This window comes from Pelophylax lessonae (genome assembly GCF_965119305.1).
Source record: "Pelophylax lessonae genome assembly, chromosome: 2".
In the NCBI taxonomy this organism is placed as follows: domain Eukaryota; kingdom Metazoa; phylum Chordata; class Amphibia; order Anura; family Ranidae; genus Pelophylax; species Pelophylax lessonae.
In genome coordinates this window covers 649,373,034-649,395,786 of record NC_138769.1, presented here as the reverse complement: position 1 = coordinate 649,395,786, position 22,753 = coordinate 649,373,034, and the positions used below count along the sequence as shown (strand labels likewise).

Genomic DNA, 22,753 nt, shown 5'->3' with positions numbered 1-22,753 from the left:
GTCCTGGCCCCACCCCCTCTCTCTCCTCATCAGCTCAGTATATGTGAATGACAGCAATGGCGCCGTGCTACCATAACAGCCAATGAGGAGGGAGAGTCCTGGGCAGCCAAGACACTCCTGCAACATCGCTGGATTGAGATGGGGATCAGGTAAGCATTAGAGGGGCTGCTGCACACAGAAAGGTTTTTATCTTAATGCATAGAATGCATTAAGATAAAAAAAACTTCTTATCCTGAACTCAACTGAATTAACTGAGCTTCCTGGAGACAGAAACACAAAGCGCTGATTATATTCTAGGCAACAATCCCTAGACTGCAGGGGCTCGGGAAAATACTTAGTGAGTGTTGACATGGGTTTAGGTCATGTGATAAGGGTAGTCTTACTTGATGACAAAACCCGTTAAAAACATAGAGTTCAGAGGCACATGTCTCTTAAAATTCCTTTTTCTTTGTTTGTTTTATTGTTTGTATTTTTCTCTCTCCTTAGTTTAGATTATTATGCCATCTTAATATGTAACTCACACTGTGGATATTTTATAATGTTTGTACCAATGCTGGAATGAATCCAGTCTGTGAAAAACTCCAATAAAAACATAAAAACATTGACTTTACAACCACTTTAATATTCTGAATATTACTCTTTGTAATATATATATATATATATATATATATATATATATACACAGTATCTCATATAAGTTAGTACACCCCTCACATTTTTGTAAATATTTTATTATACCTTTTCATGTGACAACACTGAAGAAATGACACTATGCTACAATGTAAAGTAGTGAGTGTACAGCTTGTATAAGGCCTCTTTCACACGGGCGTTCCGTATGTCCGTATATCACCCCATCCGTTTGCGGGTGATATACGGACATAATGCACGTCAAAGGGATTTGCGTCCTTTCAGTTCTGTTCCGTTTTTTGGAATGGAACAGAACCCTATTTTTCTTCCATTTAAAAAATGGAAAGGACACAAAATCGGATGTCAGCGGTGTCATATTTTGTGTGGCCACCATTATTTTCCAGCACTGCCTTAACCCACTTGAGCATGGAGTTCACCAGAGCTTCACAGGTTGCCACTGGAGTCCTCTTCCACTCCTCCATGATGACATCATGGAGCTGGTGGATGTTAAAGACCTTGCGCTCCTCCACCTTGCGTTTAAGGATGCCCCACAGATGCTCAATAGGGTTTAGGTCTGGAGACATGCTTGGCCAGTCCATCACCTTTACCCTCACATTCTTTAGCAAAGCAGTGGTCATCTTGGAGGTGTGTTTGGAGTTCTTATCATGTTGGAATACTGCCCTGGAGCCCAGTCTCTGAAGGGAGGGGATCATGCTCTGCTTCAGTATGTCACAGTACATGTTGGCATTCATGGTTCCCCTAATGAACAGTAGGTTTCAAGTGCCATCAGCACTCATGCAGCCCCAGACCATGACACTCCCACCACCATACTTGACTATAGGCAAGACACACTTGTCTTTGTACTCCTCCTTGCCGGGACACACGCTTGACACCATCTGAACCAAATACGTTTATCTTGGTCTCATCAGACCACAGGACATGGTTCCAGTAATCAATGTCCTTAGTCTGCTTGTCTTCAGCAAACTGTTTAGGGCTTTCTTGTGCATCATCTTTAGAAAAGGGTTCCTTCTGGGACGACAGCCATGCAGACCAATTTGATGCAGTGTGCGGCGTATGGTCTGAGCACCGACAGGCTGACCCTCACCCCTTCAACCTCTGCAGCAATGCTGGCAGCACTCATACGTCTATTTCCCTCTGGATATGACGCTGAGCACATGCACTCAACTTCTTTGGTTGACCATGGTGAGGCCTGTTCTGAGTGGAACCTGTCCTGCTAAACCGCTGTATGGTCTTGGCCACTGTGCCGCAGCTCAGTTTCAGGGTCATGGCAATCTTCTTATAACCTAGGCCATCTTTATGTAGAGCAACAATTCTTTTTTTCAGATCCTCAGAGAGTTCTTTACCATGAGGTGCCATGTTGAACTTCCAATGACCAGTATGAAAGAATTAGAGCGATAACACCAAATTTAACACACCTGCTCCCTATTCACACCTGAGACCTTGTAACACTAATGAGTCACATGACACCGGGGAGGGAAAATGGCTAATTGGGGACAATTTGGACATTTTTTACTTAAGGGAGTACTCACTTTTGTTGCCAGCGGTTTAGATATTAATGGCGTGTTGAGTTATTTTGAGGGGACAGAAATTATACACTGTTATACAAGCTGTACACTCATTATTTTACATTGTAGCAAAGTTTCATTTCTTCAGTGTTGTCACATGAAAAGATAGAAAAAAATATATACAAAAATGTGAGGGGTGATACTGTATCTATACAAAAATGATTTGCCTTTCATCTCTACTTTAAACTGAAATGGATTGTTTTACAAGATGATCATTTACAATCATTTTAAAGTTATTAGGGATTGTTTTAATAAAACAAAAGAAAGCTACATCCTGTTCTGTAACACAGAGGGGATTTTCCTAACCATACATTTTTTGTAAGGAATGGCCTGACATTCAACCCTCAGCTATTTACAGTATATGCTTAGCAGACACTGGTAGAGCACTTAAAGGCCTGGCTCCATTCTGAGAATGGATGGTACTCGCGCTGCTCAACCCTTCACCAACTAATACCACAAATGCTAATAAGAGCAATTTGCCCTTAATAGCATAACCTTATTAGCATGGCCTTCACTCCTCTAATTCTTGTCTTCTGTGTGTCCCTCAAACCCTTCCATGCTCAATGGGGGACAGGACCTTCTCTCGTGCACTAAAACTCTGGAATTCTCTTCCTACGAACATCAGATATTCACCTTTTTCTTTCAAATCAAAGCTGAAAACTTTCTTTTTTTAGATAAGCCTTCATCTAACTGTTCCTTTTTTGCTCCTTTTGTTGTACTATATATGTTTTTATTTCTTTTGTTGCCTTTAGGTACTAAATAAAAGAAAATGTATTATTAGAATTATTATTATTTTTATACTTATACTTTGAGGGCTCCTAAACATAGCTTTTTGTTAATTCCCTGAATGGACAAGCTGAAGAGATGGGTTGGTGACATTATGACTTCTAGCTTGGCCAATCAAAGAAGGGTTTGCATTCATTGAGAAAATGCAAAGTGTTCTCTGAATGGAGCCCATTCCAAATGAGCGACCTCACATGTTCAACAAGCAGCAGGACAACTGTCCAGCACAGGACCCTGAAGCCAGAAACAATTAATATAGTAGTGGTGCCTACTAACAGCTTTCCCAGAGATCAGCCAAGTATGTTACATACTGTACATATCTACATTGGTCCAAGCCAGCTCAATGTAACTATGCAAAAACATTCATATTTAAATTTCAGCTTCATGGTGATACATCTCCATCCAGTGGAGGTGGAGACGCTATACGGGAGCACTGTGTAGGAATGTACACCTGAACAGTACTTGCTCCCCATTACCTCACTGCAAACCGCAAGGCTACCGACCACAGGTGGCAGATTATTCCTTCCTTTATGATTGGAAGATATGTATACTTAGTGCTTGGGAGTACTTTTCCATACAGTTCTCTTAAGCCAACCCGGGCTCCCGACTCCACCTTCCCTGCTGCCTCTTTCTAAACATATTAGTTGCAAGTAAACTACAGAGCATTGTATCATAAGCTCCAAACGAAGCATAGTGCGAAACATGTGAAATTGAGGGTATATATTGCGCTCAACAACAATATTCACAAAAAGTGCTTGGGTGCAAATAAATAGATAAAAACTTATATGAAAACAGTCCAACAGTGCTTAATACCATCAGTAGCAAAAGGAGGGCCACAACAATAGATAAAAGCACAACCCAGCATAAATGCATAAATAGATAAATAAGTAAAAGTCCTTTTAGTGCTTAAAAAATCATGGTGATTATGTAGTTGATGGCAGCAATGTTTAAAAGCATAGACTTTATAGAATTGATGTTAAACCTTCACACCTTCACCCAGTGCTCCTAATAAATACTCCTTACCAGAAGGATATGACCCCTAGATTATAGGGGGTCACAATCAGCATTAGTATCCACAATGACTCCGGGCCATCCACATAACTTTCCTCTCACCAGTAAAGATGTGTGACCAGGTATTGGTGGAACTCCGATTTAGAGGACATCTTGCCACCCTGGCTATTTCGACACCTATCCTTAGGCCCCATGCTCTTGGCTATGTCACGCCCGCATATGTAAACGGCGTTTAAACCACACATGTGGGGTATCGCTGCAAACGTTAGAGCAAGAGCAATAATCCAAGCCCAAGACTTCCTCTGCACCTAGCTCTAAACTGGTAGCCCGGTACTATCAGCAGCCGCCGCCATGTCCTAGTGCGAAACATGTTGAGCATTCTGGCTCAATGTATTTTTGTAACTATTTCTGATGACCACACCTACTGATCTTTTTGGGAGGACAGCCCTTACACCTGTCATCTGCAATGGATCGTGTCATTGTGGAATCCATCTATACAATTAAGCAGTTATCTAAGTAGCTTCTACTTGCTTGTTTCTTGTACCGTACCATTTTTTACTAAATCACATTCATGTTTAGTTTATTGTTCATGTATCCTTTGTTTTTAAATATATAATTAATTTAATATATAATTAATAAAATGTTGATGTTTTACCATATCCTGTGCCTTCAAAGTCCATGTTTCCCCCCCCCCATTATTAGTCTAGTTCTCTAATAGGATGTGGCACATATTAATTATTTCACGTGCTCAGAAAACCGCTATCTGGTAGTGCACACACTTTAAATAATTTTCAGCTTTAATTACTGGAAGAACCAAGCATATAACTCCCTTCCTACATTCCTCTACTACTTCAATTGCCTTGCATGCTGAAGACACTTTGAAGAATAGTATACATTTGTAGATTAGGAGGCTTCTTACCATCATCCTTGTCGGGCAGAATCACGATCTGAGCAGAAGGGAATTCAGTGCCCAGTCTTCCTCCCATAGGCATGCTTAGTGTAACATTGAAAGTCTCAGCTTCCTCGTACAATGAATCGTCTATGATCACCACACGGCACATTTTCTCCTCTTCCCCCTTATCAAACCTCAGAACGCTGTTGTGCTCCTCAGGCCTGGATATGTAATCAGAGTAGGATAAAACGGATGTTGGGATTGTTCCAGTAGCTGTACCTGAAAAACAGAGTTGGAATGAATTTAATTTTCAATTTGTCATATGTTGATGTGTCTGGGAGGCAAACATTATAATAACAAAATAAATTTTGTTAACTGACAGGATTTTTCATGTTGTTAATGTTTAGCAGGCTTATCTTTGGTAACAGGTAGCCAGGTGTTCATTTGATTGATCATAATTACCTGTAGCAATATTTGGTATTTTTACACCACTAACAGGCCTAGTTTAATGGGGATTGCTATTTTATAGTAGTACAGTTTACCAAAGTTTGGGTACCCTGATAAACCTGTGCTGTCTGTACCATAGGTTCTACATAAGTACTACAGCCTGAACTGCTATTAACAATCTGTATCCATATCTGTAGGACAAAACGCAAAGTAAAATTTGACTATTCATAACCAATTATGAGTCAGTGGTACAAGTAGGAAAATTCAGAAGAATTTATGGCCCCTTCTCCCAATGTATTTGTGTTGTAACCCACCTATAGTATGTCAAATATGTGCATTTGGATGCAATTAAGCATTAATTAAGAATGAATAGATACAATTAAGTATAAACTAATGCACACATACAGTGAGTTTCCATGGCTTGTGGTAATGCACATTATAATGCATGGCAATACTGGCATTGCAGTGCAAAAGGACCCACAGGACTAGCAATCTTACCCTTGATGCAGAGGCGTAACTAGAACCTTCAAGGCCCCAGTGCAAGAAACCATGAAGGGCCCCACGGGACCCCTGGCTGGGGTTCTTCCCTTCAAGCCTAGGGCTCTTCCTACTGATCCTGGAGCCCTTTACCCTTTATTACGGTCTAGCAATGGGACCCTTTCACAAATTCTGCAGTGGGCCCCTTTCCTGCCGTCTTGGGGCCTCCCCATAGTGGTGGAATGCCAGGGCACGGTTGCAAGTGCGATCCTGGAAGTTCACCCACTGGTGTCAGGCATTTTTATTTTTTTGGTACTTTAATTGTATTATTTTTTATCATTTTAATTTATTTTTCTTTAACAATGTCACTGACTATGACACTGTCCATTCAGAAAAGGAAGGAGCTGGTACATTACGTACTTACCGACCCCTTCCTGGTTCTCTATTGTGGGGGGGGGGGGGGGACCAGGGGAGCACACAGGGCCCAGAGACAGCAGAACACAAGTGAACTTGATAGGAGGAGTGGCGGGGGCAGCATACAGAGGAACCAATCTCCTCCATCTTCCCCCTGCAGCTGCAAGGGGAAAAAGGAGGACAGTGATTTCTCTACATACTGCCCCTGCCCCCCCCCCCCCATCCAGGTGTACAGGAGAGCTGCACAGGTCCCCTGGAGCATGGGGCCCGGTTTCAATTGCAACCCCTGTAGTTACGCCCCTGCCTTGATGACAACCTACCAGAAACAGGATAGCTAAGACCTAAGAGGAGCACTCACCTGCTCCTATGGTATCACTCACTCTCTGGCTGAAAACAGTAGTATCCTGGTCATCAGTGAGGGAGCAGTGATGAATCAATACTTAATTGGTTAGGCCAATGAGGAACAGTTGGGTTGCTCCCTAGAGATCCTGCCAGAGACCCTGTTGCTGGCACTAGGGTGGCATAGCCCTTAGAAGCAAAATATCCATATGTATACATACCATAAGAGAAAAATAAAATACCTGTTGATCTAGTTAAAAATCCTCTGAGCTCATAACTTGTGAATCTTCTGCACTAAAAATTATAAGTTGTACTATCAGCCATGCCCAGGTCACCTCTGTAAACTACAGATCTTCCCCCCGATATTATTGAGATGAGGGGAGGGATTCCATAGCCCAAATCAAGTGCAGTAAAATAAGTGAATACTGGGACCCTTGGATAAACAGCACGATCAGCAGATAAAGGAAAGAAAAAAAAAAGAAAAAGCCTAAAAAAAAAAAAAGAAAACGAATGCAGCCACCACAATTAAAGACCAGTAAACTGCAAAATATATTACATTTTTGTTCTTGGGTTTAAATATATTTTAGGTTGATATAGATAATATAGAGGTTGAAAAAGAACCAGCTTGAGCAACCCGGCACATATTTAGCAGTTGTTAATGTTTAACCACTTAAGCCCCGGAAGATTTTACCCCCATTCCGACCAGGGGGTATTTTGCGATTCGGCACTGCGTGAATTTAACGCACAATTGCGCGGTCGTGCGACGCTGTACCTAAACGAATTTGACGTCCTTTTTTTCCCACAAACAGAGCTTTCTTTTGGTGGTATTTGATCACCTGTGCGATTTTTTGATCACGCGCTATAAACAAAGAAAGAGCGTCAATTTTGCAAAAATAGCAATATTTTTCACATTTTTTTATATGAAATTCCCCCAAAAAAAAAATGTAAAAATCAAAATTTTTAAAAATTTTCGGCCAATTTATTTTATGCTACCTATGTTTGGTAAAAAAAATCGCAAAAAGCGTATTTTGATTGGTTTGCGCAAAAGTTATCGCGTTTACTAACAAAGGGAAAGATTTTTGTCATTTTTGTTGTTTTTTTTTTTAACGCGTAATGGCGGCGATCTGCGATTTTTTTTGCGGTACTGCGACATTGCGGCGGACAGATCGGACCCTTGACTGACATTTTTGACACTTTTGGGGTTACCAGTGACATTTCTACAGTAATCAGTGCTATACATATGCACTGTTACTGTAAAAATACACTGGTAGTGAAGGGGTTAACTTTATTTGGAAGGGAGGGGCTGTGTGTGTCCCTAGGGGCGTGGTTTCTACTGTGATTGGCTGTGGCTCTAGCTGTAAGGACACTGATCAACGGATCTACATACCAGATCCGTTTTATCAGTGTCTTTGCAGCGAGGAGAATGACAGGCAGTTTGTTTACACAAGCTGCCTGACATTCTCCCTCTCCCCCGCCGATCGCCGAGTGACCGGCGGACATCGGGTCCGCTGGTCACACGCGCGGGGGGGTCCGTGACCACGCGGGAGCGGGAGCGCGCCCCGGGGGGCGCGCGCTCGCTCCCTAGACCCTCACAAGCAAGCAACGTAGCCCTACGTTAGTTTGCCTGTGAGGGGCTGACCGCCGACGTAGATAGTCGTGCGGCGGTCGGCAAGTGGTTAAACCTCTAGAGCGGAGTTAAGAAGGGGCACTGTATACACCTTTAAGGCCAGCTGACCATGTAAAAAAAAAAATATCAAATAAACTTTAATAATCACTATTCCTCCCAGTGAACATGGTGGTATACCTCAGACGTGAAATATGAACAAAGCATATTCCTCTATAGTGTGTAATTGTCCCAATTAAGAGCACTAAGAGTCATTTTTCTCAGCTGCTTCGTTCCTCTGCTATCTGCACGAATCACTTCTGACAAGTTTTTCCGGAACCCAAGAGAAAAATGGTCTGTGATAACATCCACTGGGAGGGGCGAAACACGTCAACGTAGATTCTGGTCTTCAGTAACGTAATTTCCAATCTGAGTGGAACGCACACAGAAGTGTGCATGCCGCTGTGTTTCACACAGGACACGTACCAAAAAACCTCCACGGTGTCTGCGTATTTCTAAGTGTCATGAAATTGCAAATTTACATCTGGCTTTTGTAAGTGTTATTCTTTTTTACTCATAAATAAATATGAACATATTACACTATTGGAATTTTCTGTCTTTCTTACCATGAGTGATGACCAGTAGGAGACTACAGGAAGCATCAACCCTATACTTACCAGATCAAGCATTATAGACCCACATGCAACATTTCTAAGGGGTCCATACCGTCTGGTAAGTAGATTCACATTGGGGTGTGGAACACATTATATTGCATGAGAGACACGGATTGGCACGGATTTCTGGATTTCTTGTCACAGGAGCACAGTTCATGGACTTTCACTGGATACATGCTTGTCATATTTTTTTTTTTACTTTTTATAATTATTTTTGGGAATTCCTTTTTTTCTGTCATTTTGTTGTTTATCAGATCTTTTCAGATAGAGATTTTTTGTACACAAGGTTTTGTTTCACAATTCACTCACTTATTGAGTTAATCCATTTCATTTATTTCAAGGGATATGTATGTATATATATATATATATATATTATATACACTGTTTGTAAGTTAACACTTCACTGTTTTGCACTGTGTTATTTGTTTTATTTGCATTTAGTCACATAGTGATGAACGACAGCATCAGCTTGTTGAAGTGATAGACAAATAGCGCAGGGTGGATGTTCATCCATTGAATCCTAAGGCCCCTTTCACACAGGCGGACCGTTCAGATCCGCCTATCAGTTTTTTGGGCGGATCTGAACCGATCCGTCAAAACCGGACGGATGGAAACCCTATTTTCCATCCGTCTGGGGGTTCGGATCGGATGAGAACGGACAGACGGTCTGTTCCGATCCGATTCCCCCAGAGAAATGCATGGGGACCTGACAGCTGTGTCTCCGCTCCCAGCGCGGAGACACAGCTGTCATCCGCCTGCTCAGCGGGGGATCGACGGATCGATCCCCCGCTGAGAAAAACGGAGTCCGTGTGTGAAAGGGGCCTAAGAGAAAAATGGTGACAGGGGAGGGACCTCCAGCAGAATGACAGCCTCAGCTATGTTCCTATAAACAGTGTGGAGTGGTGGGGGGGGGGGGGGCGTCTCTCCTCTCCAATCAACTCTCCCCCCTGAGATCTCCAGAGTGTAACTTCAGCTCTCCGCTCCCTTTTTATGAACTATTTATCAGACCAGCTTTTTTATTCTGGACTTTGAATGGATGTAGAGAAGAGAATATTGCGGATAAACGTACAACCCACTGTATGTAGGAGAAATTGTTTTTCTCTGTGAATTGCAATTCTCTGTGTATCACCTGAAGCCAGTCACTTCACTGGGAATATGTAAGGGTTTACAACCGCTTTAACCACTTAAGCCCCGGAGGATTTGGCTGCTAAACGACCAGGGGGTATTTTGCGATTCGGCATTGCGTGAATTTAACGGACAATTGCGCGGTCGTGGGACGCTGTACCTAAACGAATTTGGCGTCCTTTTTTTCCCACAAACAGAGCTTTCTTTTGGCGGTATTTGATCACCTGTGCGATTTTTTGATCACGCGCTATAAACAAAAAAAGAGCGTCAATTTTGCAAAAATAGCAATATTTTTCCCTTTTTTTTATATGAAATTCCCCCCCAAAAAAATGTAAAAATCTAAATTTTTTAACATTTTCGTCCAATTTGTTTTATGCAACCTATGTTTGGTAAAAAAAATCGCAAAAAGCGTATTTTGATTGGTTTGCGCAAAAGTTATTGCGTTTACTGACTAAGGGAAAGATTTTTGTCATTTTTGTTGTTTTTTTTTTTAACGCGTAATGGCGGCGATCTGCGATTTTTTTTGCGGTACTGCGACATTGGGGCGGACAGATCGGACCCTTGACTGACATTTTTGACACTTTTGGGGTTACCAGTGACATTTCTACAGTAATCAGTGCTATATATATGCACTGTTACTGTAAAAATACACTGGTAGTGAAGGGGTTAACTTTATTTGAGAGGGAGGGGCTGTGTGTGTCCCTAGGGGCGTGATTCTTACTGTGATTGGCTGTGGCTTAAGCTGTATGCAGAGTGATCCATATGATCAGCTCTCATACAGAGGGGAGAATGACAGGCAGCTTGTTTACACAAGCTGCCTGACTTTCTCCCTCTCCCCCGCCGATTGCAGAGTGGCCGGCGGACATCGGGTCCGCTGGTCACACGCGCGGGGGGGTCCGTGACCACGCGGGAGCGCGCCTCCGGCGGCGCGCGCTCGCTCCCTAGACCCTCACAAGCTAGTGACGTAGCCCTACGTCACTTTGCCTGTGAGGGGCTGACCGCCGACGTAGATCGGCGTGCGGCGGTCGGCAAGTGGTTAATCTGCTTATCCACCAAAATAGATTTGAAGGCCACACACAGATGTACAGTGTTTGCAAAAATATGAACATGGACATCTAAGTGCAGCCTGTGTATTTTGGACTACCCAATTTTAAAAACGTTGCCTATTCATGCTTTACTTGGCTGATTTCCAAGCACTCTGGTATAGTAAGTAGGGAATCTGATCTAGGGACATGACATAAATACCAGTGTACATTTTACACGTACACATGCCATTCTCTCCATTTACAGCTTCCCCATTCATCCCATGGAAAAACTTTCCACTACTTGTTGTAAAACTTATCAGCCCATTATGCTCTCTCTGTGATTCTGAAGTTTCTGGAGAAATGGAAAAATAGTACTGCAGCTCATGAAAAACCAATCAGGAATGAGTTTTTATTTGTCATTTCACTGAGTAAGTAACATAAACAAAATGTCACCATTGGCCTACCGCAGTTCATTCCCTGAATCAACAAGCAAGAATGTGTGCTTTTTTTTTTTAAACAAATAATATACTTTCAGAGTGCTAGCTGTGCTGCTATATAATAGCAAACCATGTTATAACTTGTAAAACTGCTTACAGGCTATTACTGTCACAAGGCAAGGTTAAAATTTTTTCACAGGTGGCAATAAGGCAGCCATTCTCAACTAGGGTTCTGTAAAACCCTAAGATTACTCCAGAGGGTGCTAGGGGTTCTGTATGCTTTCCAATGTTTGTACGTTTTGTTTTCTAAATATTTTCAATAAAAATTATTGAATCATAAACAATGGATGACTGACCTCCCATCTCATGGTGCCTGCATAATTCTGGCTCCAATGCCACTTGGCAGATCTTTCTAGCTGTCTGTAAGGGCGGCATTCTTGACCACCACTGTAAGGAGGGCTTTCTTTCCATTGACCACCAATATAAGAGCAATTCTTCCCAGTTTTTGTTTATTAAAAGTCTTGCAATCAATAAGCATAAAATCAACATACATAAATAAATATATACACATTTACATGAAAAGGGAAAAAAAATACATAGCAAATTCTGCTCTGAAACAAAGAATGGCTTTAAAGCAAAAGCAAAACTCACATCATGAACATATCATTACCGGGGAAAATAATCTTAGTAAGACTCACACCACCACACCAGACCTCCAACCTGCAAGGTCAAGAAACAAAACCACCCACATTATGCATGCAGCCCTTCTTCAAAAAGAAGATATTAACCAACAAAAGCTAAGGGCATGAAAGAAATAGCATAGGAAAAAAGTTCCTCACCCAGAGATGGAAAGTTCACCAAAGGCAGGTCTGATATTCCTCCACGCCCTTATCCAGACCGCTCGAGGCTCCCTGCCCTTCTCAAGACCCCGAATCTTCCCAACCTCACCCAGAATATCGTACACTACCACCTCGACGGGGAGGACTTTCTTCCACAGGGTAATCTGGCACCGTGCATTCCACGTGTAGTAACGGACAACTATACTAACTAGAAAAAGTGTATCCAAATCAGAATTCCAGCGAGTCGGGAATGCCTCGAACACCCACTCCGCATAACTTATGCGATAGAAAAAGGGGGTGCCTAGAGCCCTCTCCACCCTTTTATACACCTCTATGTTAAAGGGACACTGGAGCAAAAAGTGGTCCATTGACTCCACTTTACAAACACACTCCGCTCTAGGACAATCCAGATCATCCACAGGGCGATGCTTCAGGTTCCCTCTCACATAGAGCCTTCCATGGAAAGCGAGCCAGGCTTGATCCCTAAACTTCAAAGGGATTCTTCCCAAGTTAATTAAACGCAACCCCTCCCTCATTATGGGGCCTGGGCAATCCCTTAAAGTCAGTGACACACTGAAAGCAGAGCCCAAAATCCTCTTCTCCAGAAGCTTCCTGGGGAGGGACTTGATATCCCCTACTGTCACCTGCCACTGCTAAAGTATTTTCAGACACGGGAAACACAAGCCAGAAGCTTGCCATGTCGGACTCTCAGACTTTTCACTGGCCCACCATCTTCCCAGCATCGCAGAAAAGGCCTAAACCATGATTGAAAAATAGCCACCCATCCCGGCGGGGTCTCTGCTAACATATTACCAAGATTGTATTTTAAAAAGAGCAGAGAAAAGAAAACTATAGGGTTGACCATTCCTGGACCACCCTCCCGCCTGGACAGGTAAGTTACATTGCGTTTGATCAGGTTCAGCCTATTTCCCATAACAGTTGGAAAAAGCAGCTGTACACCCTTGCATAGAGAGATTCCGGCAAGATACAGACAAAGCTGACATATAAAAAGATTGGGATCAGGTAAGTTTTAATCAAGTCAACCCTTTCCCTCAAGGAAATTTTCCATTTCTTCCAGCTTGCCACCTTGGCATTGGCATTCAACAACCTGCTTTCCCAATTTCGATGACCATAGTCACCAGGACCAAATTTGATGCCCAACACTTTAATTTCCTGCTGGGGCTCTGGGAAGGCATCCGGAAGTTCGAAGATTTCACTCTCCTCACCCATCCAGAAAACTTCACTCTTTTCATGATTGATTTTAGAGCCAGAAGCCTCCGTGTACTGTTCTATCACAGAGACCTCCTCCATCCCAGAGATAATAACAGACACATCATCGGCAAAGGCCACGACCTTTAAAGGTGGCACACCAGCAATGCCCAAATCTACAATACACCTATAAAGCTGTTGAAAGGCTCGCCCAATAAGGCATTTATCTTCAAAGGATATTCTGAAAGCGCTGTAATATTTGGCTTCTGGTGAGTGGGGGACCAAGAGGGGAGCACCTACTCGTGTACAGAGAGCACCAGCATTTTTTGTATGAGCACGCAGCACTTTGAACTTATATTTTTGCACAAAGACTGTCACGGAACAATGTTTTTTGAGCACATCATTAATTGAAAGATTAAGACAACAGTTTATATTTATTGATTTATTTTATTCATTCACGTTCATTATTTATGTATATTGATTGGCAATTTTTATTGTGCACATTAAGTTAAGCATGAGCACTGTATGTATTATATATATATATATATATATATATATATATTTATTTGTTTTGTGGAGCAGCGCGGGTAATTTCATATTTTACACTTTTTAAGGCACATCCCTTTCTTATACCAAGCAGCAGCCCACTTTATTGTATTATAAGAGCTATTTTAATCCTGAGCGCTAGCCTTTTATAAATTAAATGCCCAAAGGCACCCCGCACAACGATCCACCCTCTAACCTTCTTATGAAGGGGTCGATTGCGAATACATATAGCAGGGGGCTCAAAGGACACCCCTGGCGCACACCAGAGCCAACCTCAAAAGGCTGTCCAACCCAACCATTAACAAGTGGGAAGCTCTCAGCCCCTTTATATAATGTTTTCAGCCAATCCATAAACCTCCCCTGCAGGCCGTATCTACCAAGTAGCAAATACAGGTACTCATGATTGACTCGATCAAAAGCCTTCGCCTGATCCAATGCCAGCAAGTACTTTCTCCATCCAGCAACCCCGCTCCAAAGCCTCCTGGACAGCTAAAATTGCTGAATAGGTACTTCTGCCCTGGACCGAGCAGTGCTGATGATTGGACAACAAATCGCCTGCTACTGACGACAAGCGCCAAAAAAGAATCTTCGCCAAGATCTTTCTATCAACATTGAGAAGACTGATGGGGCGCCAGTTTTCAATTATTGAGGGGTCTTTACCTTTTGACAGAAGAATCACAGCGGATTGTCTCATGGAGGGAGGGAGAGAACCCTCTTCTAATCAGCTGTTATAAACCGCCGCTAAAAAGGGAGCCAGAATGGACTAAAAACTGTATAATTCAGCTGTCAACCCATGTGGCCCAGGCGATTTTTTGGTAGCCAGCTTCTCTATAGCACGAATTACCTCATCCGCTGAAATTGGTTCTGTCAAATCCATCAAAGGCAATGTACCATTTCCCAATCCTGGAGTAGAATCCAGAAAGCTTTCCATCCTGTCCCGACTAAGGTCCTTTCTTCCCAGAAGGTCTGCGTAATATGACCTGAAGATCTCCAGGATCCCTGATCTGGAATTCACCAGGGAACCCGTACTATCCCTCAGACCTATGACCGTCTTAACTGCTATGCCTTGCTTACAGTTCTGGTAAGGATCAGGCGATATTTTCCTGTAATCTCTCTCCAGAACCAAGCAGGCATGCCGGTCGTATTGACACTTCCTAAGAAGAAGCTTTACCTCCGAGATCTCCCCTGGATCTCCTCCATACGAGACAAGACGATCAAGCTTCCTCCGCAAATGCTGGTAGGCAATATACATACCAAGCTGCTTCTTCTTACTTATGGCCTTGAAAAGTCCAATCGCCCTTTGTTTCACAAGCTCCCACCACTCTGACTGCTGCAAAAGTCCAGAATAGAAACCTGTGCCTGAAACAAATCCTCAAAGGATTGTCTTACCTCTACATCTTCCAGGAGAGCCGAATTCAGTTTCCAGGTACCCCTTCCCCTGGGTGGAGTGTCCGAGGCATTCAGAGTCACAGACAGCATACAGTGGCCAGAGAACTCCACCGCCCTCAACTCAGGAGCCGAGAAAGCAGAGTTTTCCTTTAAAAAAAACCTGTCTATCCTACTCTGACTATTCCCTCTCTGAAACGTGAATCCCGTGCTGCCAGGGCAGTGCTTAATGTGCACATCTACCAGGCCTGCTTGTCTAACCATATCTCTAAGAAAAACGCTATCATAACCCAGCCTGTGTATGGAGACCCTCCTGTCTTCAGGCCTAATTATGGTGTTAAAGTCACCTCCAAAGACAACCTGCTGGGATGTAAAAAGGAAGGGTTTGATCTTTGTGAAGAGGCATTTCCTGCCCCATTTTGACTGCGGTCCATAGATATTGATCAGGCGCAGGTCCTGCCCCCTAACAGAGACGTCTAAGACCATGCATCTCCCCATTTCTACCTCAATTACCCGCCGGCACATTACCATATCAGTTTTTAAAAAGAACCGCAACTCCACTGCAAGGCTCAGCCGCAATAGACCAAAAGGAGGGACCGCATCTCCACTCCCTTTTTGCTAGATGGACATGGGCCAAAGTATTGAGCCAGGTCTCTTGCAAAAATAAAATCTCAGCATCAAACTCCCTGAGCAAAAATAAGGCAATATCACAAGCTCTTGCGGATTTCATGCTGGCGAAATTAATGGTCGCCACCTTTATCGGAGCGGGAACTTCCATCAGGATGATTGGGGTAGTCGTTTCTTAACCTCTACCACACTCTAATCACCCGAAACAGCTCTCTTTACACTATGTGACTCCCCCTCATCCATAGATGATAAAAAAATAGATAAATCCGACACCAACTCCTCCCCTGATAAAACAGAAAATGTGTTGCCAAGAGGAACCTCTCCTGGGTCTGACTGTAAGAAGGAAATGACCACTTTACTGGTCTTCCTCTTTTTCTTCCTCCTTATCCTCTCCCACCCCTCATCATCTGAATCCTCCACAACAGAGGGTGAGACATGGGACAACCCCATCGACCCCACCACCATCCAGCACCCCTGCACCCTCTTGGCAACGTTTGCGGTGTCGAGAGCCAGGGACTGAAGGTGGAGTAGGCCCGAGGGGGAAGATCCACTATACTCGCCCCCCCCAGAAGCTTTCGCTAGTCTGGAGGATCTATGCACAGTAGATGTAGGAACAACAACAGGAGGGACAGACTCAGGGACCACATCACCAGGGGAAACAGAATCTGACACAACAGACACTGGAGGGGCAACAACAATTTCCTCTCTAACTTCAGCTGCTTAATCTTCTTTATCAAGCCTCTGCAGCTCAGTCTCCAATCCTGGCAAGTTATGCAGTGCCTCTGGGCACTGGCTATATGGATGACCCAGCTGCTGGCACAAATTGCACCGAATCTGGGTGCATTCTCTGGTCAAATGGCCTAAATCCTGGCACAGTGAGCACTTCTTGTGGGTGCAGGATGATGCAAAGTGGCCTTTATCCCCACATTTATTACACACCTTAGGCTGACCTTGGTAGAAAAAGGTCAGCCTATCCCTTCCCAGAAAGGTTGAGCAGGGAAGGTGCTGAACTACATTGCCCAGCACCCCCAATTTTAGTGACACTGTCCAGGCCCCTGTCCATATCCCATGCTCATTAAGGACCTTCCCCAGTGGAGTGAGGACCTCGCCATATTGGCATAGCCATACTATTAAATCAGCCTCTGGTATGGATTCATTACGCGCCAAGATTGTCACCGACTTTATCAAAGGCTGCCTTGAAATCACCTTTGGCACCAAACCACTCCACTGCTGAAGGCCCTTGCACCTCCTATATCTTTCCCAAAAGAGATCCAAACTCTCAGGTTTTACAAAAGATAAATCAAATTCATAACTCCCCACCGGGCAAATCAAAGCAAAAATATCACAGGCTTTAAACCCCATTTCCAAAACCAACTCAGCCACCCTCCCCCTTACTGGTGGGGTTCCTTCCCCCTCCCACCTCAACTGAACCACATTCCTCCTCCTATACCCACTAACCAGCCCCCCACCAAACCTCCCTGAATTGTGACTATTAACAGAATTACCACCACCCACCCTGGTGCGACTCCCCAAAACTGAAGCATAGCTTCCTATATTCCTCCCAGCAGAAAATCCATCAGTTTGTTTTAAATTATCTGACACAGACTTAGCAGATAACGATTGCACAGATTCGGGATTGATCTGTACAATCAATGAATCTTTCCTCTGCTGAGCAGGGGGAGAAATGTCATTTCTATTTTTCCCAGCAACATTAACCCCTTCACCACCACCCACCACATTCATTGCTTTAACATTAATGTCATTTTTTATACTTGCTGGGATATTTATTATTCCTGTTGTCTTCACAGCAGGTAAGAGATTCAGCTGTCATCTTCTCTTCCACTAGGACAAGGTTTTCAGCTGTGGAAATGGCATTCTGTTTTAACACAGCAACAGGCGAAACATTGCAGGAGACTTCCATAGCTGCTTCCACTCCAATTGCAGCACCATGTTGATCCCCTCCCCCACCAGAAATCAGCTGGTCAATCAGCACTGGAAGACTGGGAGGCTCAGGTGAACATGAAGCAGGCTCTTTGGAGCTGGCAGCCATTTTGCTTGCTGTGGGACTACTGGTCTCAGCCAGACCAGCAAAATCCATGCTTAATGCAGGTCCATCCACATTCATCTGATGGTCCGGGGACTCCACGGTCAGGGATTTTCCTTGCATGTCTGCACTGGGTTTCTCTACAGTGGTAACTCCAATAGGCAGATGACTCATGTGGGACACCATCCACTACAGCAGGTGGGGCAGACATGCTGGAAGGCAGCATGGTGTACTGGGATTTCTCCACCAGTACTGGCTTTGCTGGCTTGAATCTCCTCTGCTCATCCTCAGGGACTTCTGATGGATCATCAGAAAAGACAAACTTGTCTGCTCTCAGGGGTGACTCCATCTCCTGGATGAATGTCAGGGATCCATGTCCACTGTCAACCCCCTGGCTGGTTGCCGCTGGTGATTCCCAGGCCTGACATGGGGGTAGAGGTGCAGAGGCAGATGGAGCCAGGTCATCCATTACCTGAGGCTGCTGATCCACAGACCTTGCTGGTGTCTGGCTGGTAAATCTCCTCTCATTATCAAACTTTTCTTTAAATGCTCCACTTCTGTCTTTCAGCTTCTCCAATAATAAAGATTGTTTCTTTACCTTTTCTTACAATTCCTGTAACTCAGGCTTCATGGCTGTGCGATTTTCCAGGCCTGGAAATACTTGGTTCTGAAGGATTTGTGTTCAGCCTTCAAAACTTTAAGTTTTTCTTCAGCTCTCCCAATCGCCCTAAAACGATTGATAATCTTCTGGCTGAAGACATCCGCATTCTCACCAGGGCCTGGACCCACAGACAGGTCCTCCACCTCCTCCTCACTAGGCCCCGTGTCATCAGGGGGATCCCTCCTAGAGCCTCCCCCAGGATCAGGCATTATTCCTGGGCCAAGCTAGCAGGCAAGGCCCAGACTTGAAAAAAGGCTGGTATTCAGAGAGAGCTCCTTCACTGTGTCCTCCTCCTTCTTCCCACTGACCTCCAATGTAAGAGGCATTCTTCCAACTGACCACCAATGTAAGAGGCATTCTTCCAACTGACCACCAATAGAAGTGCAATTCTTTCCACTGACCACCAATGTAAGAGGCATTGTTTCCACTGACCACCAATGCAAAAGGCATTCTTCCCACTAACCATCAATTTAAGAGGCATTCTTTGTACTAACCACCAAGTAAAAGGCAAGTTCCCAGAGCCCTGAAAATTATTCAAGGGATCCTCTGGAATAAAAAGAGTGCGAAAGACTGATCAACGTGCTGAATAAAGCAGGGTTCCACCCTCGCTTCCTGAGCCCACGCCTGTCTTGCTAGATACTATGCATAATTTGCAAGGGTTTATAATCTACAACGATGTACCATTTCTGCAATGCCTGCTGTAGCAACATCTACAAATGCAAGAGAATGTGGCTTACTATCAAAGTAAGGGCTTGTACCATAGCAAACAGGAGAACGGACAAAGCCAGCACAGCATGCACTAAATATTGAGGAAATCTTACTCCGTGAAGCACACTGATCAAATGTTCAATCACAACTGATGTCTTGGGGGTCACCCAAGCCTCCCTTTTGTCTTTGTCACCTTCAGGGGGCCTTTAAGTTTATGAAATATCAATTGTGTCTGTACAACTTATCAGTATGCTCAGAATATGATCTTATTGGAGATGCGTATTGGATGCATGGTGTGATGCTTTTCCTGTTCTACCATTTAAAGATGATACAAAACGTACCTACCATATAGAGGGATTTGCTACACTATATGGTTTGTGGACAGTAATCAAAATGATCTAATTCAGAAGTACAAAGCAAGATTCATAAAGTCATGGTTTGACAATTTTATTGTTGAGGAACACAAGTAGCCTACTCCGAGCCCTGACATTAACCCTTTTGAAGACTTTGGGATGATCAAGAACACTGTCTGCAAGCCAGGTCTTTTTATCCAACATCACTACCTGATCTAAAATGCTCTTTTCACTGAATATGCACAAATTCCAAAAGACACACTTCAAAATCTTGTGGAAAACTTTCCAAAAAGCTGCAAAATGGTGCCAGCCCCATAATAAAACTGGCCATATACAGTTAGATTATTGTTTGTCAGAACATTTTTTCTTGCCATCATTGAGTCAAGTAAATTTGTTGAAAAGAACTTAAAATTTAATCTAGACCAGTTATCTGAGTAGAATTTCTGATGCATGAACAGTTTTCATTACAATAAGTACGATTTTTCTGGAATGAAAATCTGGAATTTTGCTTGTGAAGTTTTCCATTCTGCTTATTTGAATTTTCTTGTCATTATGGTCAAAAAACAAACATCATTTTGATTTCATTAACCATTAGAAAATTAAACAGACGTTCAGAAAAGTAGAAGTTTCAAATAAAATGAATTGGTGTATGGCCAGGAGTTAATTTCTATTATTTTGGAATGGGATATCCAAAAAGCACATATAGGTGTGATGGACAAGGTATCCCCATAATTTAGGCAATTAGTGTATATGGAAGCCTAAAAAGAATGTAAAAAAAAAAAAAAAATTAAAAGTGAGCAGCTACAAATCCTGTAGCTGCTAACTTACCAAAAGGACACTTATCTGTCCAGGGATCCGTCCTCACCCAAGCTAGTTCTTCACCAACCTTCGTGTTCCCAGCAATGGCATCCTAACTGTGCTAACAGCTAGCTATGTGGCTTTATACCCAGCTGCCCACTGCATATGCGTGAGCCACGCTGCGCAATGTGAATGGTCCCGCAGTCTTCTGGGACCTGTGATGTGTCTCCTCCAACAAAAAGTTACACGCCAAATGTGGCATGGGAAAAGGGGAGGAGGACTTAAAGCTGAACTTCTCCTTTCGGATAGAGTTCAGCTTTAAATAGGCCAAAATTAGACAACAACTTTATATTACAACATAAATTGCCTTTGTGGCAACCAAAAATAATATTGCATATATATAGTTGCAATGGAGCCACTATGCTTGATACTTGTCAGTACACTTGTAAAAATGTGACATTTTTTTAATTACGGAAAAACTCTTACCTTGATGTGTGAAACATATCACCATCAATTCTTGACTAACATCCCCACTTCTCCTGACTGGTATAAAGAGCTCACCAATATCTTCTTCAATTTTATAGATCGACTGAGGTATAAACACGGTTGATTCTAGATAGAGGAAAAATGAAATAATCCACAATTAATACATGTATCTAAAAGTGTGCCTCAACAATAAAACATCAAGTTTTAAAATACAAAAAAACAAGCACAAAGAAATAAAAAAATAAGAAATACACCAAGATTAGCACTAAAATTACTCCAACAATCAAAGTATACATCTATTAAGAACATTTTTAGGACATACGCAACTATATATGACAGTAAAAAACAATTTAGACAGCAAATCAGAGGTTTGCAAAATTTTTATTTTTCTAACTGATCAAACTTTTCGATGTGTTCACCTCTACTATTCCTGAGTTTCAGTTACATAATCACGAGGCTGCTATTGTATTTAAAGAGAAACTGGGGTTGATTTACCAAAACTGGAGAGTGAAAAAGCTGGTGCAGCAGTGCCTAGAAACCAATCAGCTTTTAATTTCAGCTTGTTCAAATCATTTTTGACAAAAAAATCTGGAAGGTTTCTACGCAGAGCTGCACCAGATTTTGAACTTGCCAGTTTTAGAAAATCAACCCCACTTTAATGTATGACCGGCCTTAGACTTTAACACTAACTGCTGCATCTCTTCCCCAAGTAGAAGGCTAGGCAACCAAACTCAGTTAACTTACTATTGAGAAGGGCCATAGTCAAAGGAAATACACAGCTAAGGCACTGTAGGACACAAAGAACATACAAATGTATACCTTCTATGGTTTCCTGCCTACAGCAACCAACATCCAGCTGCCAGATTTATTTTTCATACTATAAAATGAAATCTGGATGCAATGGTAACAAATAGATTTTTTACCTGTCCTTTATGGTATGGTTCTCCATCTGGAGGGATAGCACTTTGCTGCCTAACAATACAAGGCAGGTGCATACAGACAGCAATCGGAAACACACATACGGATATGAACAGTATCAGACCAACTGACAGCAGAATTCCATGATCTCCATTGAGCATTAGCAGGCAATAAACAACCGGTATATGACCCGATTTTTTGAGCAGGAAGCCTGTACTATCTGACAGAACACTCTACTCTCTAATCATCCTTTATCTGAATCGGTCTCTTGCACGTAAGCCTTTGGAAATACGCGCCTCCCATTTAACATTGCACCTTGTAATTAAAGTCCAGGAAACCTTTATTGCTGGCACTGATGTCACATACCCATCAGTCAGTATGAGATTTACTCCAACCTAATGTATATCCTTGGGAAAATACTGGGGGAGATATAATACGCCTGATAGGGGGATGAATACAAACAGATCATATAAATCTGTCGTAGCCTTATCTCTATGTATGTGTAAATTCCTTAAATATGCTAAATCCATATATCATCCACCATCTGCAGAAGACAGCTCTCTGCTCTGTGCAATGTATGGGTTTATTTGGTAACCATGCCGGAGTTTGTTTAGTAGTGCAGAAAGTGCACAGGGTCTAAAGTAGTGGAAGATGCTATTAAAATTCCTGTTAATGCATTCTAAATGTATGTACATGTGTGACTACTTGAATAAATATCTTGCAAAACCAGCATAGGTA

At 42.9% G+C, this 22,753-nt stretch overlaps 2 protein-coding genes across 2 annotated transcripts in view; one reads left to right on the top strand and one right to left on the bottom strand.

Moving 5' to 3' along the window:
- The window catches only part of LOC309546740 (uncharacterized protein), a gene marked incomplete at both ends in the record, with an annotated part of 39,045 nt that extends 35,594 nt beyond the window's left edge, over positions 1 to 3,451 (top strand). The window contains one exon of the mRNA XM_082246436.1: positions 3,377 to 3,451. Within this exon, the coding sequence (XP_082102562.1) occupies positions 3,377 to 3,451 (75 nt within the window). The remainder of the gene's footprint in view (positions 1 to 3,376) is intronic.
- FREM2 (FRAS1 related extracellular matrix 2) overlaps positions 1 to 22,753 on the bottom strand; it is a gene marked incomplete at its 5' end in the record, with an annotated part of 315,063 nt that overhangs the window by 119,735 nt on the left and 172,575 nt on the right. The window contains 2 exons of the mRNA XM_082244593.1: positions 4,927 to 5,178; positions 21,098 to 21,223. Of these exons, the coding sequence (XP_082100719.1) occupies positions 4,927 to 5,178; positions 21,098 to 21,223 (378 nt within the window). The remainder of the gene's footprint in view (positions 1 to 4,926; positions 5,179 to 21,097; positions 21,224 to 22,753) is intronic.